Below are 27,747 nucleotides of genomic sequence, written 5' to 3' on the forward strand. Positions count from 1 at the left end.
TTATATACTAGATACACAGATTTATTATTAATAATAATAAATCACTCTAATTAGAATAAACAAAGCTATCCATACATTTCCTTGTTGTATAGTCCCAAATTAAACTTTAAATGATATTATTGTTATATACTAGATAAACATATTTGTTATTATTATTATTAAATCACTCTAATTAGAATTAACAAATCTGCTGATAAATCAACATGGTTTACAGCCATTGCTTAACAAGTTAAATTAAATGATACTCTTTGAAAAATTATATATTATTATTATTAATAAATAACTGATCAGAACAAACAAAGCTGTCTGTACATCAGTCTATACATACAGTACATCTATACAGGGTATCATCATTGCATACAAACTATACTGTCAGACAGATAACGGTTCAGCTAGTGTTGCTGGTCATGCTGCTAAAACGACCCGTGTCACAGAAATGTTTTTGGGGATATCATGGCTTACTTATAGTTCATTCTACACATTAAACTACACAGAATCAATCTCAACCTCACAGACACACAAGCAAACACGTCCACAGGAAACACTTCAGTCACCTTCTCCAGAGAGACCTGCAAATCCTGAACTGACAGAGCATGACAGCAACTTTATAACACACACACACACACACACACACACAGTGGGATCATTACTGAGTCTGACACATCCCTCAGATCATTAAGGCCGTCAGCTTCTAATTAAAATCTAATTAAAGAGTGTTTTGAGCACGATGCTTCTTCACCTTTTCTCCCACTGATCCTGGGTTTCCGATACCTCCCGGAGGTCCCTGTGGTCCGTCAGCTCCTGGGGGTCCGGAGGGGCCTCTGGGGCCCGGTGGACCGGGTGGACCCTGAGAGAAAAGTCAAGAAAATACAATGAGAAAACTCTGTTTCTATTAAATGAAATGTACATTTCACCAAGATGATTTTATAGATGTGGAATTGTACCATTTGACCGACATCACCAGTCTCTCCTTTCTCACCATGGGGTCCAGGCAAGCCCTGCACACAATCACAAACCAGTTACAACCAGGCAATCCAATCGCAAACCTTCCTTTTTTTCCAAAAGGTGTTGTTATGGCACATGTAATTCGGATCCAGGGGGGCTATTAGAGTTGTGTTCGTTATGTTCCCACAATCAGCCAGTAATCGAAGCATTGGACCAGAGTTGTCGTTCTCTATGACGTTGACCATCGTTCATTTTAAACTGTGATTTCTTTTTCCATTACATGAAAAAACTTTCCGAATAAAGCTTGCTTGTTTGAGCAGTTTTCATCAACACTAGATGCAATTTAAGCAATTACATGGAGTTTTATATGGCAGTGTGCTTCACTTATTTTAAGAACAACACACAAAAAAACGAATCATTTACGTTTGCCTCTGGAAAGTGTCTGTTCCACATTTCTCCAGTCTTGCAATGCCAATTTTTATGGCATGACTGATTCCTTATCACTTGTATTTCATCTATTGTCTCATCACATAACAACCCAAAAAGCTTGTGCTTTCTGATTTGTACGTGATGATATACAACAATGAACTGCATTTTAAATAACTTATTCCAAAATGATCAGGTACATCATTGAGCGAACCGAATCGTGCCAACATTTTATCTGACGTACTTAGAGTTACCGCTGTTAATTGTGCGCTATACGACCCATAAAGTGTATTAGAAAAATATGTTTATTTCATGTTGACTGAAGAAACAAGCAGAAATCAAACTCAGCCATCTAACCTGAAGGCCGACAGGTCCGGGTGGTCCTGGGAAGCCTCGTGAGCCCTCATCTCCCTTCTGTCCAAAAAGACCCTGCTGACCTCTGGGACCTTGCTCTCCATCAGCACCCTGCAGGGAGGAAGTGACGTCACTAACACTGCTTATACCGCAGCAAGACAAACAACATGCAGTATGAGACATGGATATTTCAGAGTACTTACAGAAGGACCCGGCTGACCACTAGGACCTTGGGGACCGGTAGGCCCTGGAGGACCCTGAAGAACGGAAGAAAGAGCGAGAGAAAGGGGAAAAAAAAGAAATGAGAAGAAAGAAAGAAATAAGCAAGCTAATTGATTTCCATATCATCTATATTTATATAACAGAACGAATGGTCGTCATGGGAGAACGGCACAAACAAACAGACGAGTCCAAACGGAATCGTTGAATAAATGATTATTTCAGTCTGAATTGTAATGTAAATGTAAACAGTGAATTCGGAGTGACTCACCTGCTCGCCCTTGTCACCTTTGCCTCCCTTCTGTCCTGGTTCTCCGATCTCGCCCTGTCACAATAACGCAGCATTTACATATGCAAATATCTGCAAATTGGTCACATGATAGAACAAATACAAATACAATATCTGTTGTTCTTGGTGATGTCTGTCTAACATATTATATTGTGGAATAATGGTATCAAATGGTGATTCCATGGTATTTTATGATCATCATATTCACGATGTACAGCTGAATTTTCAGCATCATTACTCCAGTCTTCAGTGTCACATGATCCTTCAGAAATCATTCTAATATGATGATTTGCTGCTCAAGAAACAGTTCTAATTATTGCAACAAGAAATGCTGCTGTGCTTAATATTTTTCTGGAAACAGTGATACATTTTTAAATACATTTTGATGAATAGAAAGTTTAAAAGAGCAGCATCTTTTTGAAATAAAAATATTTTACAACATTATAAATGTCTTTGATGTCACATTTAATCAATGTAATGAATTCATGCCAAATAAAAGTATTAATATCTTTCAAAACAAATATCGTACAACTTTTAAACAGCAAAGCATTAATGGCAATCCAAGGAAAATCAAATAATGCAATGATACTATCGTTGTATATGTAGAAAAAAAAGATTTACATGGTACATGCCAAAAAACATATAGTATTTTAGCCAGGGGACATGTAAAAAAAAAAAAAAGCCCCACAGTAAGACGTTTTGGTCCATTTTTGTTTGTGAGGACTTTAGGAAACTAACACTCTTATATATTCCTCTGACTATATTTCCCAGAAGGCTTTGCACCTGTCACACATGGCAGAGCTGACACACACATCCTTCAAATATATTGCTCACACCTTAAAACTGCCAATGCTAACACATGTTGGTGTCACACACACACCTACACAAACTCCAAATCTGTGTGTTTAGGTGTGTGTGAGCGTGTCATGGTGATGTCATTTCCTTTACACATTCGCCTAAGTGCTAAATCAGATAATTTACAATAAGGCTAACTGCAAATTTTCTTCCCTAACCGTCCATCCATTCATTAAAAGAAAATATTGATCTGACAGCTGAGTAGTTTGATCTGTCTGCCTGTGTGTGTGTGTGTGTGTGTGTGTGTGTGTGTGTGTGTGTGTGTGTGTGTGTGTGTGTGTGTGTGTGTGTGTGTGTGTGTGTGTGTGTGTGTGTGTGTGTGTGTGTGTGTGATGTGACCTTCACTTCTCCTCATCCTGATCTAATCATCAAGCAAACCCACCAGATTCAACCATGATCATCAATTACATGCCCATGTCTCTCTATCTTTAATTCATTTCTCTTCTCAAACTTCCTTCCCTAGCTTTGTAACTCTTCACTTTCTTCGGTACCTTATCACCATCCTCTCCCGGGGGTCCGATGGGTCCAGCCGGGCCTGGAAGCCCCACAGGTCCCTGAATACCATCTCTACCAGCTGGGCCTTGAGGTCCTTTCTCACCCTAATATGAGAGAGAGAGAGAGAGAGAGAGAGAGAGAGAGGATATAGTGAATATTGTAACCATATGACAGTGCAATGGGATCATAAATGAAGATCAAACGTGTACTCACAGGTCCACCTTTCTCTCCAGCGGGGCCCGGGGGTCCTTGAGGTCCAGGTCGGCCCGGGAGGCCGGTAGGACCAGCTGGGCCAGCAGGACCACGTTCACCAGGAGAACCCTATGAATGTCAATATGACATTTCATAACCAATGTACATGCAGCGACTACCATTAGCTAGTATGGTGTTTGATTAATTATGCATTTGTTCTTGGAGAAATTCATATGGAGGCGTAGACAGCCGGCATTGCACATATTAAAAAAATCAAGCTATGATTTTAATGCAGAAATAAGCACTGAATTTGCAAGTTATTGATTATATAACTATGCAGCATTATATAAGATATCTGTAAAATCTGAGTATTAAAAAATGCTGGAGTCAAGACTGCATGAAAAGAGAAGAGGTGAATAGCAAACCTTTTGATAATCTATAATCATTTATGATTTATAAATATACACTAGTCAAACATTTGGACACAACTTCTTATTTGACTTTTTTTCTTTATGTATGACTATTTTCCACATTTTATTTTTATAATTAATAATAATAATAAATATATAATAAACATGATATTAAAAAATAAAATTTTATATAAATACTTGAGCTTCTTCTTTCAAAGTTTGGGGCCTGGAAGATATTTTAATGTTTTTGAAACAAGCCTCTTATGTTCACCAAAGCTGCTTTTATTTGTTAAAAAATACAGTAAAAAGAGTAGAGTTGTGGGAAAAAAAGCATCCTTGCTGAATAAAAGTATTAATTTATTTTAAGAAAATCATACTGATCTCAGACTTTTGAACGGTAGTGTATGTTGGACCCTTGTTGATGCTTTTTCTACACTATCCACTCTAAAACATTAATTAAATAGTATACAAAACTAATTTATAAATAAATAAACTGATTCAGGAAACTGAGTCCAAATGCTTGACTGGTACTGTGGATATAAATCAATATCATATTCACTGAATCACTATACTCACTGAAAAGCCAGTTTGTGGAGCAAAAGGATAAAAGAGAAAGACAAAAAAAAGGTAAACAAGCAAACAACAAAGCGTTTGGAGAAAAGACAGACAAAAAGACAGACAATGTCTACTTACAGCGGGTCCAGGTGGCCCTGGAGGTCCTTCACTTCCTTTCAAGCCAGCTGATCCCTGCAAACAGACACATAAAACTGCTGAGCGTACACAAACACATCCATGTGCTCCTGCACGACATGTTTGAAGGTTAGAGACACAGGGGATGTTCTATTTATACTGAACAACAAACTAAAAAGCTCAGAGTTAAAAACAAAACATGAAAAGAGAGATACTCGCCTGTGCAAAACTTAAGGGCGAGTTACACAAAGTTAAAAGGCAGGGTAGCCGATTTGTTCCAGAAACATCTTTTGTTATGCTGGTTCAAAGTCTCTTCACATCCTGATAGCAATCACTAAGTTATGGTCTAAATGTTTTTATATGTATATATAATCGTCTGTGGAAGGCGTACGACCATAAAATGTTCATCCAATCATTGCATTCGATACGATGTCCTACCTGCCTGTCTCTCGCGCAGACATGACGCGTCACTAGCGCGTTTCATGCTATGCAGAGTTAGACAGACGTCAGTCACCGAGCAGCGCAACCGAAACAGCAGCCGCCTTTTACAGTTCCTCCTGAACCAAAACAACCAGCTTATGCTGCGTTTACACCATAACTACTGTCATTTGGAAGAGATGGAAACCCGTGACTTCATACTCAGAGAGGTTTGTGACTCAAATGTATGCGTTTCAATGGCAACACTATCAGCGGCGAAATGAATCTGCAGCAGTCAGGTGGTACAGGCCAGGGCTCTTTGAGTTGTTTATGTTCATTATTATTGTAATGTTATGTGCTTTGAGACATGAGCTAGTTTAACGCCGTCTCTCGTGACGCTTTGCAATCTCTGCTGTACGCATTTATGCGTTTTGAAGGAGACGTGGCTTTAGAGACGCTCTAAAGGAAGGGTGGGATCTTATGCTTTCAAAGCTAGCTTGCTATTGCTAGCCGCTGTGAAAATTGCCTACCCTACCTTTAACACTTAGGGTTATGGGATTGTTCAATTCGCATGTTTCATTCTTGAAACTCACCACAGGGCCTGGTAAACCTCTCTCGCCTGGGAACCCTCTGAGTCCTGGAGGTCCGTCTTTACCGGTTGGCCCTGCTGGACCTGGATCTCCCTGTGAACACAAACAACCAGGATATGATGTTGTAAACCACTTCTAACCAATAGATACGGTGGTGTATTCCTGTGCATTTGTAATTGTTTTGTTTGTAAATGCTGAAGTTTGGGCACCTTCGCTCCCTCTTTGCCCGCAGATCCAGGTAGACCCTGTTCACCGGGTGGTCCTGGGGGTCCAGGGTGACCTCGCTCTCCCATTGGTCCTGTCTCACCTGTTGGTCCCTGAGCAAAAAGAGAGATGGATTATGGGTAAGGTATTGGGGTAGATGAATCTTTGAATCAATTCAAATTACGATTCGTAAGTGAATCAATTCTATTCAAAAGCAATTTGAAGATTCAGAATGATTTCATTTACCACAACAAAGCAATTCACAGAGGTTGCACATGACTTATTTAATATGTGTGTCGCTACTTTATCGAAATATGTTTCATTCAAATTATATTGTTAATCTAGAGCAAAAGCAACTCATTATTTCAAAAGCCATACGATAAATTTTGTATCAATGCTTTGAGAAAACAATGAACTGTTGTATTAGTTATTTCATATTTCAAAAAGTGTTTTACTACATAATCCAGGAAAGCAATCAAAAAGCCTGGAAAACATAATAAAGATGCTACAGGTGTTTCTAAAAGATAAGTGGATATGCAAATTATGCAACATGAAGAATGAAAGAAAATCAGATTATATGCTTCAATTTGCATGGCCGAGCATGTGCACTTGAATATCCATATGTGTGTGTGGCCCAGTTTAAACCTGTGCCCACCTCAACATTTGCATAAAAAGTAGAATATCATGATTGCTTATGAATAATTCATTACCCAGCCAGCGCCAACATCTAACTGCATCAACAACAGCATGTCAGGTGACAAAGCACAGACAGGCCAACAAACGGCCCATATGTAACCTAATGGAGCCATTATGATTCCCCAGTGACAAACTTAGGACACCTTTAAGATAATCTGATGACCGAGTGATGGTGACAGCCTCATGAATATGTATCTCATGTCTTTGGCCTATGGTACTGATGCAGGAAAAACAGATGGATGTGTGGAGTGTGCTGTTTTCCAAGCCAAATGTTTTATAATGTTTTATTCTTCTGTGGATCGTAGATGCAGCCCAGAGTCTAGTGCGCCTGATGCCTCCAGAGCATTAAAGATACAATAGAGTGTAGAAGCATCTTAAATATGCTTAAAAACAGCTAAAATTAGCATAGCCCTGGAAAGCAGATTTTTACATTTCCTGAGGGGCTCTGCCTCGTACCAGAGTATTGCTCTGTGGTTGCTAGGGAGTTCTGTATTGTTGATAGGTGTTTGCTTCAAAAGATCACGAGTTTTGTTTAATATTGTGGTTCTGGATGAATGAAGTGTTATTTATATACTATTATAGTATGTATTGATGATTTAAATGGGATTTTATTGTAATACTTTCAGATTGCATTTCAAGCTTTATTTTAATTACTGAAAAAGATTTTTGACAGTTTTAGTTTTAGTAAGCAATATTAACACTTGTATTGTCATATTTCACCCCAACATCAAAATAAAAAAATAAGAAATATTAATTTGCATAAATAAAATTAGACTTTTGAACAATTCTTTTGCATTGCTATATTATTTTCATGACAATTGGACTCCTTTTCCCCCTAGCCTACTGTCATTATTCTTAATTCTAATACAGTAATTAAAATCATCTGGTGTCATTAGAAATATTTGTTTTTAGTATTTTAGAGAATACAAATAATGCCACAATGGGAAAAAATTGTAATGTAAAAAACAGGCTTAATTTTCCTTATACAATTATTTTTTTTATTTTTTTTTTTAAATTCACCCTCAGTTTTTACATTCGTTTTACTAACCCGTTTAAGTGGAATCTTATTAGTGGCACTATTCTGGATTTCTAGAATCATTCAGAAAATTCAAACTTGTCACAATAATGACATCAGCATTCTGTGTTCCCCTTACCTGAGGTCCGACTACACCTGGGGGTCCGGGAGGTCCGGTTTTACCTTGGAAACCCTGTGAGAAGAAAACGCAAGTGAGTTTATTTCTATAAGTGTGTGAGCGAAAGTGTTTGTGGTAATTTCAGACGCCACTCACAGTCTCTCCTCTCTGGCCAGGGTGTCCGGGCAGTCCGTCCTTTCCGGGAGGTCCCTGAAAACAAGAAAGAGAGAAGGAATCAGGACAAATGATTGGATGAGGTGTTTCGATAGTTATATCTATAGTGTTAACGTCACTTACAGGTGGACCCTTAGGGCCGGGGAATCCAGCAGGTCCCTGTGGTCCCAGTAAACCCTGTAAAACAGCACAGAAATGGAAGGTAAATCTTTTTCTGAAGCAATATCCAATAATCAATACTTTGGAAGGATTCAATTGTTATTTATACCGTACCCGTTCACCGGGTGGTCCTGGGGGGCCATCGCTTCCTGAATTGCCCTGTGGAGGCGGGGCGGAGAAGCAAATGAGTAAAGGACGGAGACGGAGGGAAATATAACTAATATTTTTTATATTTCAGTTTGTAAATGCAGTATAAAATGACCATGCAAATGTGATCAATTATTTATAAAGTAAAATCTATGCTTATTGCCCGAAGTAATGAGTGCCATTAAAGATTTGTTTGACTGAAGGAGGATTTGTAGATCGGTTAAATTCCTGTTGCATTTTAATTTGCTCCAGCTGAGCAGATGAGACAAACATTGCATTTTAAAATGTATTAGAAGCTCCATTAGCTCCTGTCAATGTGTCTGCTTTTAGCTTTCATGGCTCCACAAATGATGAGAGAGGTTTAAAATATCCTGAAGCCAGAAATGTTTTCAGTCAGGGTGTGGTGTGCTTTTCCTAACTGAATTTGTATGTGCCAAACAATTGTTTTATGTATGCGTGAATGCATGTATGATATGTTTTTCTTTGTGTTTTTACATTTGTGTTTTATAGTATTTATTTATTAACGTTACATTGTATAATATTACAAATGTAAATTAGTGGGGGGAAAGGACAGCCTCACCTTTGGTCCTGCTTTCCCTGTTGGTCCCCTTGGCCCTCTTTCACCACGGGGTCCCTACAGAGAGAATCACAAGAAGTGTGCAAATGTGAGAAATCAATCCTAAACTAGTCATCAAAAGGGTATGTATCATTTGTTTTGTCCTAACTTTGTTGCCTTACCGTGGGTCCTCTCTGTCCTCTGGGGCCCGGCTTCCCTAGTGTCCCCTATGTGTGACAGAGAATAACACATGAATTTAAAGCGAAAATTCAAACATAAAATATTTTGTGTCATTATTATTATTATTATTAATATTAATAAAAGATTTGTTATAATTATTACTTTCCAGTAAAATAAATATATAAATATTTATGAATTAACAATAATACAGAATTAAACTGTGAATTATGGGAATAATTGTTAATTTAATATTATTTATTTTGTAAGGATATTAATGTAATGATTAATACATTCTAGTAAAATAAATAAATAAGTACTTTTAAATTAATAATAACAAAATAAAACTGCATTGTGTAAATAATTATATATTTTTTAATTTGTATGAAATATTATGCTATAATTAATACATTATAGTTAAATAAATACATTTTTAAATTAAGAATAATTATTAATATATGTGAATAATTATTAATTCACTATCATTTTTGTTTTAATTAATAATACAATTATTTATTATTATAATTTAGGAGAAGTAGTGATAACTAAATACATACAAGCTGTTAAATTCTCATGATTCACTTCAGTCACTGTAAAAAGTATAGCCGTTATTTGCGGTGTTTCAACAAAACCCCAAGCAATATTTCCTTCAGCCTAGTAGAACACATTGTGATTAATTTAATTATCTATACATTATATTAGAACCAATGCACCATCCATCTCATGAATAATTAATGCAGAGAGTTACAGCAGAATAAAGAAAGTTTTGCATCAACAAATGAATCCAGTCTGAGTGTGTGTGTGTGTGTGTGTGTGTGTGTGTGTGTGTGTGTGTGTGTGTGTGTGTGTGTGTGTGTGTGTGTGTGTGTGTGTGTGTGTGTGTGTGTGTGTGTGTGTGTGTGTGTGTGTGTGTGTGTTTAATGGTTTGAGAAAATGAGATGTTTTTGGATTATAATGTGTTTATGGGAGACTGCATTGTCTTCCTAATGGCAGCCGGCTGCTGCTCTCAGCTTAAAGTGATGATATACAGCCAATAAAGCATCCGTGCGGAGAGCTGTGAGTTTACTCAGGGTATTTCCCAGCTTTTCTTGGCCATAAGGGCTCTGATACACACTACAGCTCAGAGACCTGATAGCTTCTATACACTGAGACACTAACACCTGCATTTTACTTCTGATATATAGTGCACAAGTCGAAATCACCGCTTTTATTATATACTTTTATGGTGCCGTTGTCATTTTTTGAGTTTCACAGAATGCAACCACTTTCATTGTGCATAATATATTCTGCCTAATATATAATTATGGGTATCTTACAATGTTGTGTAAACTTGTATACTATTATATTTGTAACTTATATTTTGGATTAACTTTTCATTTTTAGATTTTCACTTTTCACTTTAATTTACAGTAATTTAGTTATGTGCATTTGTCATTTTTATACTATAAATATTACAATTTTGGTTGATTATTGTTTTTAATTCAGTTTTATTCCAGTTAGAAATGTTAGTGCTTTAAATTAAACGTATTTAATTTTATTATTTCTCATTTTAATTTAGTTTAAGTTTATCCATCTTTTATATTTTATGTTCAGCATTATTTTAATTACAAAAATGTTTTTAATAGTTTTAGTTTTAGTTACGATTAATAACCCTTCATACTTCTGAATTGCATTTTGATATCACATGACAGAGAATAAGTCTAATTGGAATAGAGGAGTTGATTTTCTTGCTCGCTTTACAGGATTCATCAAATTGCATTTATTAAAATGGCTTATATTACATCTGACATATTCTATATTATATTATATCATTATTATTCATTATATTTCATTATGTTACATGATCATCAAGCATTTCTTTCTCAAAATGCATTAACTCAATAGAAAGCCAGAGGGAGTATATCTTTCTGCACTCAAAAAAATAAAAATAAAATAGGATAAAGAAAGAAAAAGAAAAAGAGAGGAAAACTCCACATAGATTTCTTTTTAACACACCCTTGTGCCTTTCTCTCCACTGGCTCCTTGGAATCCCTGGAATCCTTGAGAACCCTAAAGAGTTTGAGAGAGAGAGAGAGAGAGAGAGAGAGAGAGAGAGAGAGAGAGAGAGAGAGAGAGAGAGAGAGAGAGAGAGAGAGAGAGAGAGAGAGAGAGAGAGAGAGAGAGAGAGATTAATTCACAGGTCCATCAAAGCGAGGAGGGAGAGAGGGATAAAATGAGGAGAAGAGAAGAAAAGTGCTGTTGCAGCAGTGCATGCTGGGTCACGGTCAAACGGAAAGCTGACACCAGATGGCATTATGGGTAAATCCACTTAGCTTTGATCAAGAAGTTCAAACATGTCTGCCTTCCAAACTCGCTCTAATGCATGCGCACACACACAACCTTGTCCTTATATCAATACATGCACACACTCGAACACGAATGCTGTGGATGCTGGGTAATCACAGGCAGATCGGGTATATTTACCTTGGGGCCTTGTCTTCCCGGATAGCCTGGTAACCCAGGTACACCAAGCTTACCCTAAAACCAGAGTACACAGAAGAAACATAACTAATCAGTCGTGACAAAACACTGACAAAGTGTTGAACGATACTGAATAATTTGCATATTCAAATGCTACTATATATAATGTTTTATACTCCTGTTGATTCTGTTTTGCTAGTGCTCTAATCTTGTTAGCCTTTCCCAGAATGAAGAATGAAAGCTGTTTTTATTGAAAACTGTGCAACAACAAAGTCAACTTTGCTTTGCTTCTGTCACTCCAGAATTAAGATGAATAAAGCCCTCAGTTTATTGACAGAGCGAATGTTCTCTCTGTTACAAAACTTCATGCTGCCTTTCTGTCTACATAGGCAGCATCCTAACTGAGAACCTCTGATTTGAGACGCTCTCCTCATGCAAAGTGCACAGGAGACTTGACTCACAATTCATTTCAATGGAGTTTGACGCTAGCATGTTGCTAAGCTAACTGCATACATACTATACAGTGTAGTAAAGTCCCTTTAAGACAAGTCATTTCACTCAAAAATTACATTTTTAAATATATTCAAAGAGTAAACAGTTAGACCACAAACTTTTGAACAGTTTGAACTGCCATAAAATCTGGCCAAAAGAAAGTATCTTATAACATATAGCTACTGGAACAGGCTTTGCATCAGGGGCGTACCTTAAAATACTGTCAGTTTCACACTCACCTTCTCTCCTAACGGCCCGAGTGGTCCAGGATCTCCAGGCAAACCAGATCTTCCTTTGGGTCCCTCAGGCCCGTCTTCACCTCTGGGTCCAGCAGCACCAAGTTCTCCCTAAAGACACACACACACACACACACTCACTCACTCATCAAGATTCAAGAGGTCAATCAATCAATTTAGAGGCCCAACACAGTAAACCACCTACTGTATATATAAGCCAATCAAATCACAGCTCATTTACATATAGAACTTCTAATGGAAACTTGTCATGAAGAACTAAATTAAGACTTTTTAGTGCAAGAATCCTTGACTAACATTATTATTGGATGTATAAATGAAGTTTTATGTAACAAAGTTCAGGAGCACGTTCAGGTAATCAACCAATCAGCACAAGAGGAAGCCGGTATAAATATAGCCTTCCCTCACCTCTGTCCCATGACAGTTTCACAGCATCCCTCCCCCACCCCATCACCTCACTCTTTCCTGGATTTCTATCCCAGTCAAAAGGGCGGAGTACTCTGGGTTCGGGTCCAATTCCGAGCTCGGAGCCCTCTCCCGGACAGCACGCCAAATACGCATAAATTACTACATCTGATTTCATGTACGTGTGAATTCATGAATTACTATTATAAGTGACCTTCATGGGAAAAAGGTGAAGGTGTATATCACATATGGCTGTGCAGCTGTTTATTAATTTGATTTAAGGTGGACATCTTTGAATAAAAGATGTTGGAAATTGATTATAAAACAAGTTCATGTGGACAATTAGGGCCAGATTAACTAACAGCTTGCGCCAGCGCAAACCCTCTTTTGGTGTTTTACTAAAGACCCGCAGTGAAAAATTTGTGCTCAATTTTCTGGTATTTGCGCATTATTTACCATCCAAAAAAAGCATGTCTTATACCAGATGCTAATTTGCGCTGCTCTTGGTAGATTGCGTTGGTCATTATGGAAATGATCCGACTGTGTCCAATAATTTGTGCGCAGAACGTTCTACCCCCATCGGCTCGTTTATGGGATTGTGCTCTCACGCTAATTTGACCTGTTTAGTAAATCTGGCCATTAGTGTGTGTGTGTGTGTGTGTTTGATATGTTTAGCCACTTTAAAAGACATAATAGGCAAATCTGGGCACTTCAGCATGCAGCATGAGAAGAGTGAAGTGCGTGTACGGCATTTAACAAGAGTAAAGGGTAATTTGGGACAATGTCCACCCACTTAAATCCAGAAGTATTTGCATATTGGCCTTTAATAACCCAGAGTGAGACACGCTTGCTCATTACAGACATTTACCCAGCGACGCAGCTTAGCAAGTGTACTTTATAACACCCAAAAAATCCGATCAATTAGGCAGTGTGAATATTACGTCCCTTTCGACCGAGGGGAAAACTGACTTCTGGGGCCCTCAATGACAAAATCTCTTGCCATTTCTGTGTGCAAAATGCATCCTACAGTCTGTGAAATGGACTCAGGAGTGTGTCATCTGGGGATATGTGATGGCTAAGGTGTTCTGAGTGGTTATTAGCACATTTCTATGTGACCAATCCCCAGGTTCTGCTCCTTAGATACAGCTTGGGTCCTTTCTTCAGTGAATATCTATATTTGTTCAAATCCCAAAGCGTATGAGCAAAAGTAATAGTGATGCACTCCTAAATATAGACCCACTGTTATTTATCTGCTTCTTCAGAGTCACTTTTGAGAATTAAAGATCAACCCAAGTGTAAATAGACAGAGAGGAAAGATCAAATCCCATAATTCCCCAGAGATAAATCCAAACACAAATAACCTATTCAACCTGAGAATAAGTCTCTTACCCTGTCCCCTTTGATGCCCATATCTCCTTTAAATCCAGGAAATCCATCTTCTCCCTGGGAAAGAAAGAGAAGAAGATTTGACACTGAGAGCATTGCAAACTTCCTTTCGCACATAATACCCCTTTTTTGACAAATGCGAAGGGAACGATCTCCATGGCAACTGCTATTTCTGCTATTTGCCGGGGCCTGATCTTATTTTCCTGCTGCACTCTCGCAGGATAAAACTTTTTAATGACCAAAGCGAGAAGGTCAAAAATGCATCTTGGAGTATGTTATGGTTTCCATATTCAGAAGCAGCAATGAAACATTAATGACACAGGAGCAGTGCATTAGCCACCGAAACACGCACACACACACACAACAGCTCGTATCCATACAGACACAGTCACACGAACACACTCTAAAATTACCTTTTCACCCTTGCCTCCTTTCAGCCCGCGGACTCCATCAGCACCCTGCGGATAGAAAGAGCGAAAGAAAAAAAGAACTGAGATCAACAGAGTCCATCTAAACTACAAACATCTGAGAACCCAAACCCCTATGATGGACTCACGGTCTCACGAACGCTGTTCATAAACCATGAAGGTGATAAAAGCTCTGTTCCAAACCCTAACAAGCCACCTTGTTCTCATCTATCTACATAGGCGGAGTCCTAACTGAACTGGAACCTCATAAGTGACAGATTTAGAACGCAAAGTGCATGAGAGATTCCACTCACAACTGATTCCAATAGACTTTTATGTTAGAATGTTGCAAAGCTAGATAGGCAAACAAGCATCCTAACTCAAATGCAACCTCACAAGTGAATAGGGGCTTTCACACTGGGTAGTTATAGAAACTAGCAACCAGGGCAGTCCCCTGAGAACAACATTTTCCCCTAGGGAAATTTTCCTGGTTGCTTTTGGACAACGGATGGAGGACGCCGTGATCAGAGCTGTGTTTTTGTCATGTGTCGTGGGTTTTGTGATAACAGAGATGGAATGCAGACATATAAGTTATGCGATTGAAAGCAAAAAAGGAGTCTAATGCCTGCTACAGACTTCGATTTCGGCAATCCTATAAGATCATTACAAATCACACAGTGCGACGTGGATCTAATAAACTTGGGTACGACATGTATGTAGACTGTACGATGATGACACCTATTGAATCGTAGGCTACGATGCAAGTTAGTATAGAAGAATAAAACGTCATCAGCGTGTGCTAGTGGTAAACAAAATAGAGCAAGATGAATCGCACTTTGGCAGTTGTGGTTTTTATGTGCGCTAAAAAAAGAGGAGGAAGCGAAAGAGGAGAATATGGGCCCGGTCATGGCTAGGGAAAGGAGGCTAACTCCAATTTTGCAAATGGAGCTTGAGGTACTGAAAGTAGTTTTAAGTTTTAGCGCCAAGTCGCGTTGATCAATACACTATTTCAAGTTGCATTTTTATTGGCTAGTCAGTAGATGTAGGTAGCAGCAAACACTGTGAGATGCTACATTTATGAAACGGTCAGAAAATGATCCCAGGCTATCTTTGGTCCCAAGACCGTGATGACAGCCTTCTTTGAACCTCTCTCACTGTACGACGTAGGACCACTGTACATATCATCGAGACTGAGAAAAGAACACAACACCGCAGACAAAGGCGACATTCGCTTTCATTCGCTTTCTGTTCGTGGAGTAAGTATATGTAAACTGTGTGTTTACGTGGCTTTTTAAAAATGGTGGGTTCCGGTGTTTTGGTTGCGGCAGCCAATCAACGAACACTTACGTCACTGGTAGTTCCTACTGTGCTGGGTTAGACCCTACTCTGAAGTAGGAGCTAATTTAGTCCTCCCAAAAGGCGTTCCTAGAACTAAAGTCATCCTCAGTTTTCCGCCAATAGTTATTGGAACTATGAAAACGTTCCTCTGGTGTGAAAGCCCTAATGATTTGGAACACTCAATTCTGCATTCCCACTGCATCATCGCATTCTCGGATTGCCTTCTCCGCGAAGACTATAAATATAACAGAAATAATGTAATAAAATATAGAAATAATAAAAAAATTTTTTTTTTTAAAGAATTTCAGCTTTTTATTGTCTTTGTTACAATCGCAGGACGACTTGAAGCCCTGCAAAAATGTTTTATTAATTTTAATTCAGTAATACATCCTCACCATATTCAAGTAATCATCTATATGAAATATATTTAATAGGTCTCGATGAAAAAAATAGTGTTGTGTCATGTCATTGACTGCACTGGCCAAAAAAAGGTATCTTAGAGTTTTCTGTGATACCTTAAATGCTGTCTACGTAGGCACTACACTAAGTTTTGGAAGACAAATATAAAAAGTTCAGATGATTCTGCCTCAGGAAAGTATCAGAAATATTAGCAGGGTGTTGTTTTTATCAGGAAAAAGCTAGGGGCAAAACTCAGTATCATATTGGGTGACATTTCACTGACATCTTCCTACTATAGAACTACACTAATATCTACTGACCAATCAGAGATTGTTTTGAGTACTTCAATGACCACTGAGATGCAAGAAACACCTACCTTTACACCTCGAGGCCCAGGATATCCGATTGGCCCTTGAGGACCAGGAGGTCCCTGTAAAAGTGCAATCCGTTATGATTGAGCTATTAATAATAAGCGACATTTATGCAAGAGAATTGTCTTTATAAAAACTCATTGGATAGAAGAACAAAGGATAAAAGTGTACCAAGTTTCCTTTCTCTCCTGATGGCCCTTCTTTTCCTGGGTGGCCCTGTGTTTGTGACACAAAGATAAAGAGAATGTATAAGTTATGCTGCAATAATTGACACTATAAAGCCACTGAATATTTGCCGTGTGGATAGAATAAGCTTTGAGAACGGATCTGAACAATGTGTGTCAGTGAAGAAAGAATTGCCAGGCAGATCACTGTACTGTAATTATTAATACAATGAAATCTCTCTGATACACGAACAATAGAGCCTGAGATGAACAGATGTGAAGCGCGTATGTATGCGTGTCTATTTCCCAGACTCACCGGAGGTCCGTCGGCTCCTGGCATTCCCGGTAAGCCTGGTTTTCCATTGGGACCCTGAAGACGGGAAAACCAGCATAAGCACTCACAATCCATTAACACTCAGCACACACTTCCTGTTTCAAATAATCTAGTTCTAAATCAAGGCACACTGCAAACTCTATATAAAGGCACTAATCCATTAACCAGAGAACCATCCTTCCAATCTCACCTTCTCTCCTGGAGGTCCGATCGCTCCCTGAGGACCTGGAAGCCCCTGTGGAAGGAGGACAGGAGTAAAGGTTAATGTGAAGGTGATGAAGGGCGGGTTCGACAGTGTCTAAGTGGGCGTGGCTTGATCAATACCTGAGCTCCGGGGTTGCCTTGTTGTCCAGGAGGACCTGGCTCACCTTGAGGACCCTGATGGGTGGAAAACAGAGGGATAGTGAAGTGACTGCGTGTATAAGCATGTTTGTGTGTGAGAGTGTGTGCGTCTCAGACTTACAATGTTTCCTTTAGGTCCAGGATGTCCATCCATGCCAGTAACACCCTAAAATGGGAAAAGAAGGATCAAAATAAATTAAAACATACTTCATTCTTAGATTAAACATTGCATGTGAAAAAAAAAAAAAATATATATATATATTTAATTATAGAGTAAGTGTATAAATAACATGATGGTTGATGACTTGATTCAGTTAGAATCTGAATAATTGATCCAGATTAAGATAAAGTATGTACTCACAGGAGGTCCTGGGGCCCCTTGGGGACCTTTGGGGCCCAACAAACCACGAGGACCCTGAACAAGAGAAAGCAGAGAAACAGAGAGTTGTGTTCAGCAGGAAAAGTCTGATAATAGAGATGAAGTGGGTAGCATTCGCCTGGTCATGTGACCTCACCATGCATTTTAAATAAAACAGTTTTTCTATGCAACATATATGACTCTTCATCTCATGTGCTTCATATAGAAATATTTAATGCAGACTTTAAATATCTTATCGTACATAACTGAGTGTGTTTATGTGTATAAGCAAGAGCGGATAAAGTCGCTCCCAATCTAAATGGTGAATATGGAGCGCACCCTGCTGGACAGAGTGTTAAACTAGTGGTTAATTGACTAAACCTTTTTCATCTCCACTACACTTCCTCTCTCTGATTGATTATTTCACTTCACATCCATAATGAGCAAAATGCCTCAAAAAAAATTGTGACATGCATTTGTGGTTTCGCTACACTGGAGGAAATGCTATATTACATAAGACTTTACAATAATGATGGATTAGAGAGGATAAGAGTGCATGCTGGGATAATGGAGGAAATATTAACTCACCGATTCGCCTGGCAGACCCCTGGGTCCGACCTCACCGTCGTCGCCCTGGGATACAGGAAGTTATGTCATTATTATGATCCATTTAGATAAAGAAAAATTGCACAGATGATGAAGGAAATAAGAAGGGATTAATTAAGGAGCTCATACTCTTTCTCCATCCTCTCCTGAAGGCCCAGGTGGCCCCTGAGGTCCCGTCTCACCCTACAACACCAAAGACCACTCATCAGTATTCATATAATGAATTAACCTGCTGTTTACATGATTCCTGTCATTTCTTTTTTGCATGATTACTGCCAAATAAATGATCAAATGGAGATTGAATGTTGACATCAACTGAAATGTTCTTAAGATTGGCCAATCAGAATCATGCATTACAGTGAGCCATTTGATAAAAAATCAACTCTGTTCAACATACTTAAAAATTATTAATATATGTTTAAATAAATGAAAATAAAATAAATAATAAAATAGTTCTAAAGTGTTCCACCTATTTTAAAATGTTCATACCATGTGACCCTTTTACTGCCAAATAAATCATCAAATGGACATGGAGAGTTAAAATAATAATATTAATATTAAATAATAAAAAAAATTTAACAAAAATTAAAAAATTAAAAAATTAAAAAAAATTATAAAAAATTTATTTACCCTGTGACCCTTTTCACCGGGCAAACCAGCGAGACCATCGAATCCTCTGTCACCCTGTGAAGCACAAAGACAGGAAAGAGTTCAGAAATGCAGGATATTAACTTTTTTTTTTAATAAGAAATAATCATCAACTGTAATCCGTCTACATGCTATCAAACTGACCCTATTTACTTTTTGTTGATCATACTGTATGTCATCATAACTGTATGGTTTGATAAAAGAAGTCTGTCAATATGTCAATCTTCTTCACTTTTACCTTTGTTCCCGTCTGTCCAGGCATCCCTCTGGCTCCATCTGAGCCGGGTCGACCCTATGCCACAGAAATCAATAAGTCAATAATAATCACTCAGGCTTCTGCACAGACTCAGTGGTTTTGGATAAAACGCAAACTTACCCTTCTACCAGGCTTTCCAGGAGGGCCTGCGGATCCCAGTGGACCACGAGGACCCTAAAAACACACACACACACAGGTCTCAGAACAGCTCTATCATGCGCCTTTGATAGTCATCTTAATAGAGTTGGTACAAATAGCTGAGGATTGTGGGTAATTTGTGATGCTTACCTGAGGGCCTACTTCTCCAGACTCTCCTTTCAGTCCAGACACACCAGGAGGACCCTGGAAAAATCAAATCAAGCATGAAACAAAATCATACATGCTATCATGTTGACAGATGATAATAGAGATATAGTATACAGACATACCAGAGGACCAGTGCGGCCCGTCAAACCCATCGGTCCAGTTGGACCCCTCATCGCCAGCTTTATAAAAATAAAACAGAGCGATTAGTTTGCATACAGATGCATGTGTGTGTGATATAATGTGTATTAGTGTGTGTCGTTTACCCTGGCTTGCTGCATGATGGCTTGCATCTGAGCCTCTTGTGCAGAAACAGCCGGACCTTTATGTCCACTGTCCCCTCCTGTACTCATGCGGAACTACAGAGACACAGCGGCACAAAACTATTAACATTCAGACTAAAAACAATAAGTTAGACATGCCAGCAAAAGTGAAAATAAATGTGTTTCATCTTAACATTGACTGGATGATTCGTTTTGGATGTTTTAAAGTAAAACACCACATCAATCTGTGAGGCTAAGCATGCATATGGAAGATGGAAGTGTTCAGAATGGAATGGTAAAAGCCATATATTCTACATTATTTTTAAGCTTCATGCTAAATTCAATGAGTGGTGTTTAGTTATAGAAATAAATACAGTAAATCTGAATTCAAAAATAAAAAATAAAACAAATAGCTTTAAAGTGTTCCACCTATTTTAAAATGTTACATATATGTTCAAATAAAATAAAATAATGTGTATAAAAATAAAATAGCATTAAAGTGTTCAACTTATTTAAAATTAAATTAAATTAAATTAATTTTTTTTTTTTTAAATGATAAAAATAAAACAGTAAAGTACGTACTGCAAAAAGATAATATAAGTAGTATGGAATTCAGACTACCATACTACTTTTAGTAATTATTTATTTTTCCATATAAAATAACTAAGGCAGAAATAATGTGACTAGTATGTAGTGTTCTGTTTCCTCTGTGCATGAGTCAAACTGATCAGCGGTGCCATCTGGTGGCTGAACTTAATCACTACACTTCCAAGAGCAAGACTGCTAGTTTTAAAGTGATCCTCATGAGCAGTGCTGTTGGTTGTTTCATGACTCTGTATTGGTTTTCAAGAGTATTTTTTTCGGATTGAGTAGAGGAAATGTATAGGGTGGGGTTTAATTACAATCAAATGTTGACGGTAAACACATATACACACACCGGACAACATCAGTTTTTACTGTGGTGTTCTAGAACATCTGGATTTGTTATGGAAGCATTCCAGGACCCTCTACTGAAAGACATTGTGGAGTCGCTACATGTTCCGGAATAATAATAAAAAAAAAACTATATTGGAGTAACAGCTGGGAAAGAGGAAATTTGGAAAAGCTGAGAGTATGTGGAATTTGTGTAATGTGTCACTTCGCATTCACCAGCGCTTTTGATTGATAGGGGATCACAGCAGCAAAGGGACGATCATGTTTCTGAAATCTCTCTGACATAATTATCACTGTTGAACCACTAAATGAAAATCAATCAAGCCAGTGCAAGAACGAACATCTATTCGGACAGGCTACAGGCTAAAACTGATCTCAGTACAGTTAAACGGGGCTTGAATCCAAGCTAAACGCATGTGTGAAAATGTGAAATTTTAATTGTGTAGTTTAGTTTTCGTAAATGTGCTCAGAATTACATACAGGCAACATCAGGACAGTCCCTGGAGGTCCTGGAAGACCATCGGCTCCAGGCAGACCAGCGCGACCAGGAAGACCCTGTCAAGAGCAGAGGATTGTGGGTAATGCATAAAACAGCAAGCATACTTAATGTAAAACGGGTTCTAAAAAGTTTAAAATACATTTAATTATACAGTATGGTGAAATGTCCAGGTCATATTCTTCATATTCATATATCTCTTATAAATGTACTTTACAATTTAAAAAATCTTAATGGTAAAATAAGCTTCAATTTATTTTATACATATATATTTATTTGTATAAATTTTATATATATGTATATTCACCCTTGTTCACTATTTACCGGACTTGGACATTTTGCACAATTTTAAGTGCTGTTGAACATATGCGTTAGCTTGTTTTTGTTTTCATGGTTCCTTACCCTCTCTCCAGGATCTCCAGAACTACCTGGGGATCCCGTTGAGCCTGGAGGGCCGGGGAGACCCTAGAACAACACAAAGGTACTGTCAGAAACACACACAAAGCCACTGCAAACACATAAACACGCATTGGGTGTTGGTCCAGTAAGACTCTAGATCACTGCTGGACTCTTTCCATTGCTCAATTTCTCATACTCAAGTTGTTATAGTCCCAATAGAGCCATCAATTCCATCAATTCTCCAGCTGAGAGAAGAGTTGCTTTATTAATAAGTAGGTCAAGAATGAAACTGAAGAAACAAAACAGACACACAGCTGTTTAGCATTGTCAGCAACAGTCACTGAGCCTTAACACAGTTCCGTTCTCCCAGTTAATAGCTATGTTTTCCAACACTATTTTTATGTACAGTTGTACAGTTTCTCTCTGAATTAGTTTTGGGACAAATCCTGTTTAAAAGCTATATTTTTCAGTGTTTTATTTTCCGTATTATTTCAATACTGTTACAGTATTTATAAAAAAAATTGAATTTGCTTTTATTTTTATATTTTCATTTTTCATTTTAATTTTAGTTTAGTTTTAGCAATTTTGATATATATATATTTCTATATAGCTATAATTTATTTTTTATTTATTGTTTTAGTTTAGCAATTTTAGTACTTCAACTTCATTTATTTTAGTTAGTTGTCCAAAGCAACTTTTCTCTTTTTTTTTAAGTTAAATTTTTTTCATCTAATTTTTTTTTTTTTTTTTTTTTTTTTGGTTTTAGCAATTTTGTTGTTTTTGCCATTTTTATTCATATACATTTTTATATATTTCTATATAGCTTTAACTTATTTTTTATTTCAGTTTTATTTTAAGCAATTTTAGTACTCCAACTTTAACTTAATTTATTTTAACCAAGGCAACATTTCAAATTTTTCATATATATATAAATCCCAATATATATATATATATTTTTTTTTTATATAGTATTTTTATAAACCATTTTTAATAGTTTTACCTTTAGTTAACTACAACACTGTTTGTTTTATAAGTATTATAATTTAGTCTTAAAATGTATACAATCAATATTGTTTTATGCCTGAAAAATACAGTGATCCGGTCTTTAGTAAGAGAGATTGTCACCTTAAAAAGCTTCAGCATAATTATCAACCTTAAATAAAGGTAGCTTGACTGTAGTTTAACTTGTTAATTGGCAAGCTTGAGTTTCAAAGTCCTTTACACGTATGGAAAAAAACACACACACACACACACACACCCACACACATACACACACAGGTAGACTTACCGTTGGACCCTCTGGACCAGGTGGGCCTTCGACCAGCATTCCCTACAAGAACAGAATAACACAAACACATTAAAATAACAGCATGAACACAACCTTCAACACAAAGATAAGATCTTAAGTGTGAGACCACCACAGCTTTGGTCAAAATCAATCATTTAAATTACAGTACATTTCTCTTTTCCTTTTTTATTTCAAGTCTGTGGGCTGAAACTGTGTGTGTGAGTGAGTGTGCGTGTGTGTGTGTGTGTGTGTGCGTGCGAGATCTGCACTTGTGAGTTTGTGTGCGTGTGTGTGTGTGTGTGTGTGTGTGTGTGTGTGTGTGTGTGTGTGTGTGTGTGTGTGTGTGTGTGTGTGTGTGTGTGTGTGTGTGTGTGTGTGTGTGTGTGCGAGATCTGCACTTGTGAGTTTGTGTGCGTGTGTGTGTGTGTGTGTGTGTGTGTGTGTGTGTGTGTGTGTGTGTGTGTGTGCATGCGTGCGAGATCTGCACTTGGCCACAGGTCCCTGTACGGATCATAGCACACAGCATCATCAGGAAGTCTGTTAAAACACTGATGCCTGTTTCTCATGGTCTTGACTGTTTATGAAGCATGTGAGATGACCTTCAAACTGAAACATGACTGAACATTCAGCAGAAAAACTTCTAAAATAAATCCTAAAGTTCCAGATCTAAAATTGGATGTAAGGATTGGATGATGGGACGCTCTATTGGGACATCTATCACAGCTATTTTCAAGGCGAGAAACAGATTAAAACGAAGCAAAATATTAAAAGGAAGTTTCAAGCGTTTTTGAAGTTTATTTTGAATTATCTTATATTTTTATACTCTCAGTTTTCATTTTAATCTTAGCATTAGTTCGAGTAATTTTGTTGTGCTTTTATTTTTTTTTATTTTTATAATAGCTTCTATATTTCTATATAGCTTTAATTTATTTTTATTTCAGTTTTAGTTTCAGTCATTTTAGTAATTCAAATAAAACTTAACTAATTTCAGTTAGTTGCCAAAGAATTTGTTTTTTTAAGTTTTTAACTAATATTTATATTTTATATTTTTCATTTGAATCAACCGAAAAAAAAGAAAGAAAAAAAGAGTTCTAGAGGATTTAAAAACATTGAAGTCCATTAAAACATGCCTCAAAATATTGGACTCTAGCATAAGGAGATTTGTTTACAAAATTGTTTACAAAAACTTGTACGTGATGAAACCGTTATAAAACTGGCAATGATTGGTTGTTTGATAACCATAAACAACACACATTTATGCTAATGAACTATATTTGAGAAAGAATTGTATATTGTGATGTTCCACATTTGTACGTTTCTTTGGATAAATGTGTCTGCTAACTGCATAAATGCTCAAATAAAATATAATTTATTTACAAAAGGGGTCATGACATGAGAAATCAAATTTGCCTTGATCTTTTGACATTTAAGAGGTTTTAGTACCATTAAAACATTCTGTAAGTTTCATAGTTTAAATGTCCTCCTCATTATAAACAAAGCATTTATGTAATAAAGTTCACAAAATAGCTAGTTTGTGGGATTTGTGACGTCACACGGGCAAATACATTTGCATATGACTGCCTCCAGACAAAGACACTAACGAATGGTTATACATCATCACACCATAGGCCCCGCCCACTGGCATTCAGCCGCTTAACGGCCGACACTTGCCTTTAGTGGATGTGAGCATCGCATCAAAAGCAAATAAAGCCCATTATAATAACTGACGCTGTCTACACTGGATACTGGATACAGATACTTTAGTCTTCCGACAACAGGACAAATGGAAGAGGAAAAGAATGCTTGCTTTGACGCGTCCAGTTTAAACAGACTTCAGAGGATCCCAGCGTCAGACACAAGTGGTGTATTTTAATGGCGTCCCGGATCACGTCGGAAGATTGTATGTTTGTCCGGCCATTTTATTTTTTAAGCGAAGCACAATGTAATTGTACGAAAAAATTATGTGGACGTCGAAGATCTCAAAAATGAAGTTTATTACAGCATAGCAGTGGCAAGGTACACGAAGCACCTTGGGTTCACCGGCGTCAGAATGAACCCAGAACATCCAAATCTTAAACCTTTTATCCTGTTCTTAATGTAAATTAAGTTGCTCTTGTTGCAACAGCTGTGGTCTGTATGTTAATGAAGTTGTGACATTGTCTGAGAAAGTTCTCTGTGTCCCACACCCAGTCCCATTCTACAACTGACTACCATTTGTTCAGGATGTGATCAACCCAAATGGTGAAGAAACAATATAACTTGACGTTCTTTCATCTCTATGATAATTAAGCCATTTTGGGGATGAGCTCATTCTAAAATATGGAGTGGAATCTGGGTCGAGGCAGACTACAATTTCTTCCAAATGGAGAGTTAAATATTGTTGCATGCATATGTGTATCATGGCAAATATGCTAGGGAAATTCTTAACTAAAACGAATCAGCTGTAACCAAATATACTGTGATCTGTATCAGGACATTCAAGCTATTTTGTCTGGAAGTCATCAGTCATGATCAATTACTGATCAAAATGTGCTCGCATGAGTTGTGTCATAACCACAATAGTACAATTATCTCAAGCAAGCCAATGAAGATTGAATGACTGAGAGGTCCAGAGCCCAAAGCAGAGGATCATTAGATACAGTGTGTAAAGCTCAGGCTCATTTAAATCAGGGATTTTACTATTAGATTAAAAAAACTGCATTTGTTTATTGGAACATCTTGGTCTAATCCGCCGCTTTTTAAAGATGTCGTGGGTCTCTTAGCGATGTCCCGAAGGCATCATCCGAGAGTGCTGTCGTGGCACTGGGCATGTTCGCTTTGTTTTGGTGCGTTCCTTACATGCCAAAAAACACAGAGTGGACACAGTTTGTGTGTGTTTGCAGAAACGAGAGAGAATGTGGGCGCTTGCAGAAAGAAGCATATGATTTTAGCATTTTTCTTTCTCTAAAGCACATGGTCATCCTTCATTAAAACCAGCTGTCCTGATCCGTATGATAGTGCTTTTCCTCGATCTTCTCAATGATGTGTTCTTGTATCTCTGCAACTTCTGAATAGCACATAAACCCAAACGTTGCATTGTCTTTCCCTGATATGACTGCGAAGGTAAGATCCCAGCGAACAAAAATATGTTCTAAAAATGTTTTGCTAATTTTCCCTTTAAGTTATAAAAAATGTATTTCTTAATGTTCTCTGAACGTTCAAAAACAAGTTGTAACATTTAAAAAATATTAGGCGAACTTCAAATCCAACCAAACGTTTCAAGTAAAAATGTTCCATGAACAATGTATAAATAATGTTAATGTGCTAAGATTTGAGAATAAAGACCAGATAACTATGAACGAATGTTTTATTAATGTTACTGGGTTACTGGGTTTGTTCATAACTTGTCACAAAGTTAGCTTAAGTTCTGAGAAGGTTGCCAGTTAGCTGGGATCTAGCCTCTTTATACATCCTGATGTTCATTCACACTAAATCCAGATGTCTTCTAGCGCTGTGTCCATGCTCTCATGCTGAGAGCGCAGTGACATCTGTTTGAAATCTCACAGCTGTTAGACATCAAGAGCCACGTGAGCAGTGAAGACTGTTTGCAAAGACAGATAATAATGATTCCCATAATGCAAGTATAATTGACAGGCTTAGCATGGTAGACGCATCTGCAAATCTGAGACTCGGAGTCTGAAACACAGGGGTGAATCGCTCTTTTTAGAAAGCAAATGCAAATCAGGAGTGAATCCAGATTACTCTGAGACGGACGACTGATTCAGGTTTTTAAGTTGCCCGAATGTTTTATGTACATTTCTGAAATACATAACTTGGACACAGTCACCTCTGATAACAGATCACTCTAAATTGTAATGCAGACGTACATTTTCTGTAAAGCTGCTTTGAAACAATATTGTGAGAAGCGCTATACAAATAAATGTGAATTGAAATGCAACAAGATAAAGCAACAAGAGATGATATACAGGATATTTTGTTGATGGTTTGGTTTCTATCTCAGTACAAAATTTCGTTCCATAAACTGGTATATTAAACATCAGTCATGTTCAGATTTGCTGTGATTGTGTCATTTTGCTTAGCAGTTTCATATTCAGTGTGGACAGACAAATTGCTCATTGCTGGATGACTTGTTACATCGCACCTGATTAGGACACTGTTAATCTTTCGCTCCTGGTATCCAGTATAACATTCACATTTTTATATTGTATATATATATATAGTATATATATATATATATATATATATATATATACACACACACGACTATTAAAAAGCTTGGGGTCAGTAAAAGAAATTTATATTTTTAATCAGAAAAGGATGGAATAAATTGATTAGAAATTATAGAGATATTCATAATTTCTGAAGGATGAAACTTTTTTTTGTATTCTTTTTTTTAACAGTTACTTTAAATTCTGCATGTAAAATCCAAACTTTCCCCAAATCCCAAAACTTTTTAATGGTAGTGTAAGTGTGTCATACACTGAGTGCCACTTACGGGTTCAATGATCGCAGGCTCTCCTTTCTGGCCTTTCTCTCCTCTCAGTCCATCCACCTTTGGAAACACAAACTCAATTTAATTCAGTGTATATCAGTGTAAACACAATGTGGATTATAACTGGAGTTGCAGGTAATAAATAAAACAAACAATTCTGAGAACTTGTTATGATAGTTCAAACTCTTGTCGTTCAAAACCCATACGACTTTCTTCCATGGAACA

The 27,747-nt window shown here is 37.4% G+C and overlaps 1 protein-coding gene across 4 annotated transcripts in view; it reads right to left on the bottom strand.

Moving 5' to 3' along the window:
* The window catches only part of col5a1 (procollagen, type V, alpha 1), a 100,608-nt gene that overhangs the window by 16,699 nt on the left and 56,162 nt on the right, over positions 1 to 27,747 (bottom strand). For all 4 annotated transcript variants that reach the window (XM_082141551.1, XM_082141553.1, XM_082141552.1 and 1 more), the window contains 40 exons: positions 27,526 to 27,582; positions 23,031 to 23,072; positions 21,746 to 21,808; positions 21,328 to 21,402; positions 19,918 to 20,010; positions 19,777 to 19,833; positions 19,637 to 19,690; positions 19,469 to 19,522; positions 19,331 to 19,384; positions 19,075 to 19,128; positions 18,574 to 18,627; positions 18,427 to 18,471; positions 17,842 to 17,895; positions 17,602 to 17,646; positions 17,463 to 17,516; positions 17,329 to 17,373; positions 17,121 to 17,174; positions 16,812 to 16,856; positions 16,646 to 16,699; positions 14,539 to 14,583; positions 14,129 to 14,182; positions 12,320 to 12,427; positions 11,592 to 11,645; positions 11,124 to 11,177; positions 9,134 to 9,178; positions 8,976 to 9,029; positions 8,363 to 8,407; positions 8,213 to 8,266; positions 8,072 to 8,125; positions 7,937 to 7,990; positions 6,092 to 6,199; positions 5,886 to 5,975; positions 4,879 to 4,932; positions 3,797 to 3,904; positions 3,580 to 3,687; positions 2,216 to 2,269; positions 1,929 to 1,982; positions 1,729 to 1,836; positions 945 to 998; positions 740 to 847 (listed from right to left, as the gene is read on the bottom strand). In XM_082141551.1, the coding sequence (XP_081997677.1) occupies positions 740 to 847; positions 945 to 998; positions 1,729 to 1,836; positions 1,929 to 1,982; positions 2,216 to 2,269; positions 3,580 to 3,687; positions 3,797 to 3,904; positions 4,879 to 4,932; positions 5,886 to 5,975; positions 6,092 to 6,199; positions 7,937 to 7,990; positions 8,072 to 8,125; positions 8,213 to 8,266; positions 8,363 to 8,407; positions 8,976 to 9,029; positions 9,134 to 9,178; positions 11,124 to 11,177; positions 11,592 to 11,645; positions 12,320 to 12,427; positions 14,129 to 14,182; positions 14,539 to 14,583; positions 16,646 to 16,699; positions 16,812 to 16,856; positions 17,121 to 17,174; positions 17,329 to 17,373; positions 17,463 to 17,516; positions 17,602 to 17,646; positions 17,842 to 17,895; positions 18,427 to 18,471; positions 18,574 to 18,627; positions 19,075 to 19,128; positions 19,331 to 19,384; positions 19,469 to 19,522; positions 19,637 to 19,690; positions 19,777 to 19,833; positions 19,918 to 20,010; positions 21,328 to 21,402; positions 21,746 to 21,808; positions 23,031 to 23,072; positions 27,526 to 27,582 (2,520 nt within the window). The remainder of the gene's footprint in view (positions 1 to 739; positions 848 to 944; positions 999 to 1,728; positions 1,837 to 1,928; positions 1,983 to 2,215; positions 2,270 to 3,579; positions 3,688 to 3,796; positions 3,905 to 4,878; positions 4,933 to 5,885; positions 5,976 to 6,091; positions 6,200 to 7,936; positions 7,991 to 8,071; positions 8,126 to 8,212; positions 8,267 to 8,362; positions 8,408 to 8,975; positions 9,030 to 9,133; positions 9,179 to 11,123; positions 11,178 to 11,591; positions 11,646 to 12,319; positions 12,428 to 14,128; positions 14,183 to 14,538; positions 14,584 to 16,645; positions 16,700 to 16,811; positions 16,857 to 17,120; positions 17,175 to 17,328; positions 17,374 to 17,462; positions 17,517 to 17,601; positions 17,647 to 17,841; positions 17,896 to 18,426; positions 18,472 to 18,573; positions 18,628 to 19,074; positions 19,129 to 19,330; positions 19,385 to 19,468; positions 19,523 to 19,636; positions 19,691 to 19,776; positions 19,834 to 19,917; positions 20,011 to 21,327; positions 21,403 to 21,745; positions 21,809 to 23,030; positions 23,073 to 27,525; positions 27,583 to 27,747) is intronic.

Source organism: Leuciscus leuciscus (genome assembly GCF_965113295.1).
Source record: "Leuciscus leuciscus genome assembly, chromosome: 16".
NCBI lineage: Eukaryota > Metazoa > Chordata > Actinopteri > Cypriniformes > Leuciscidae > Leuciscus > Leuciscus leuciscus.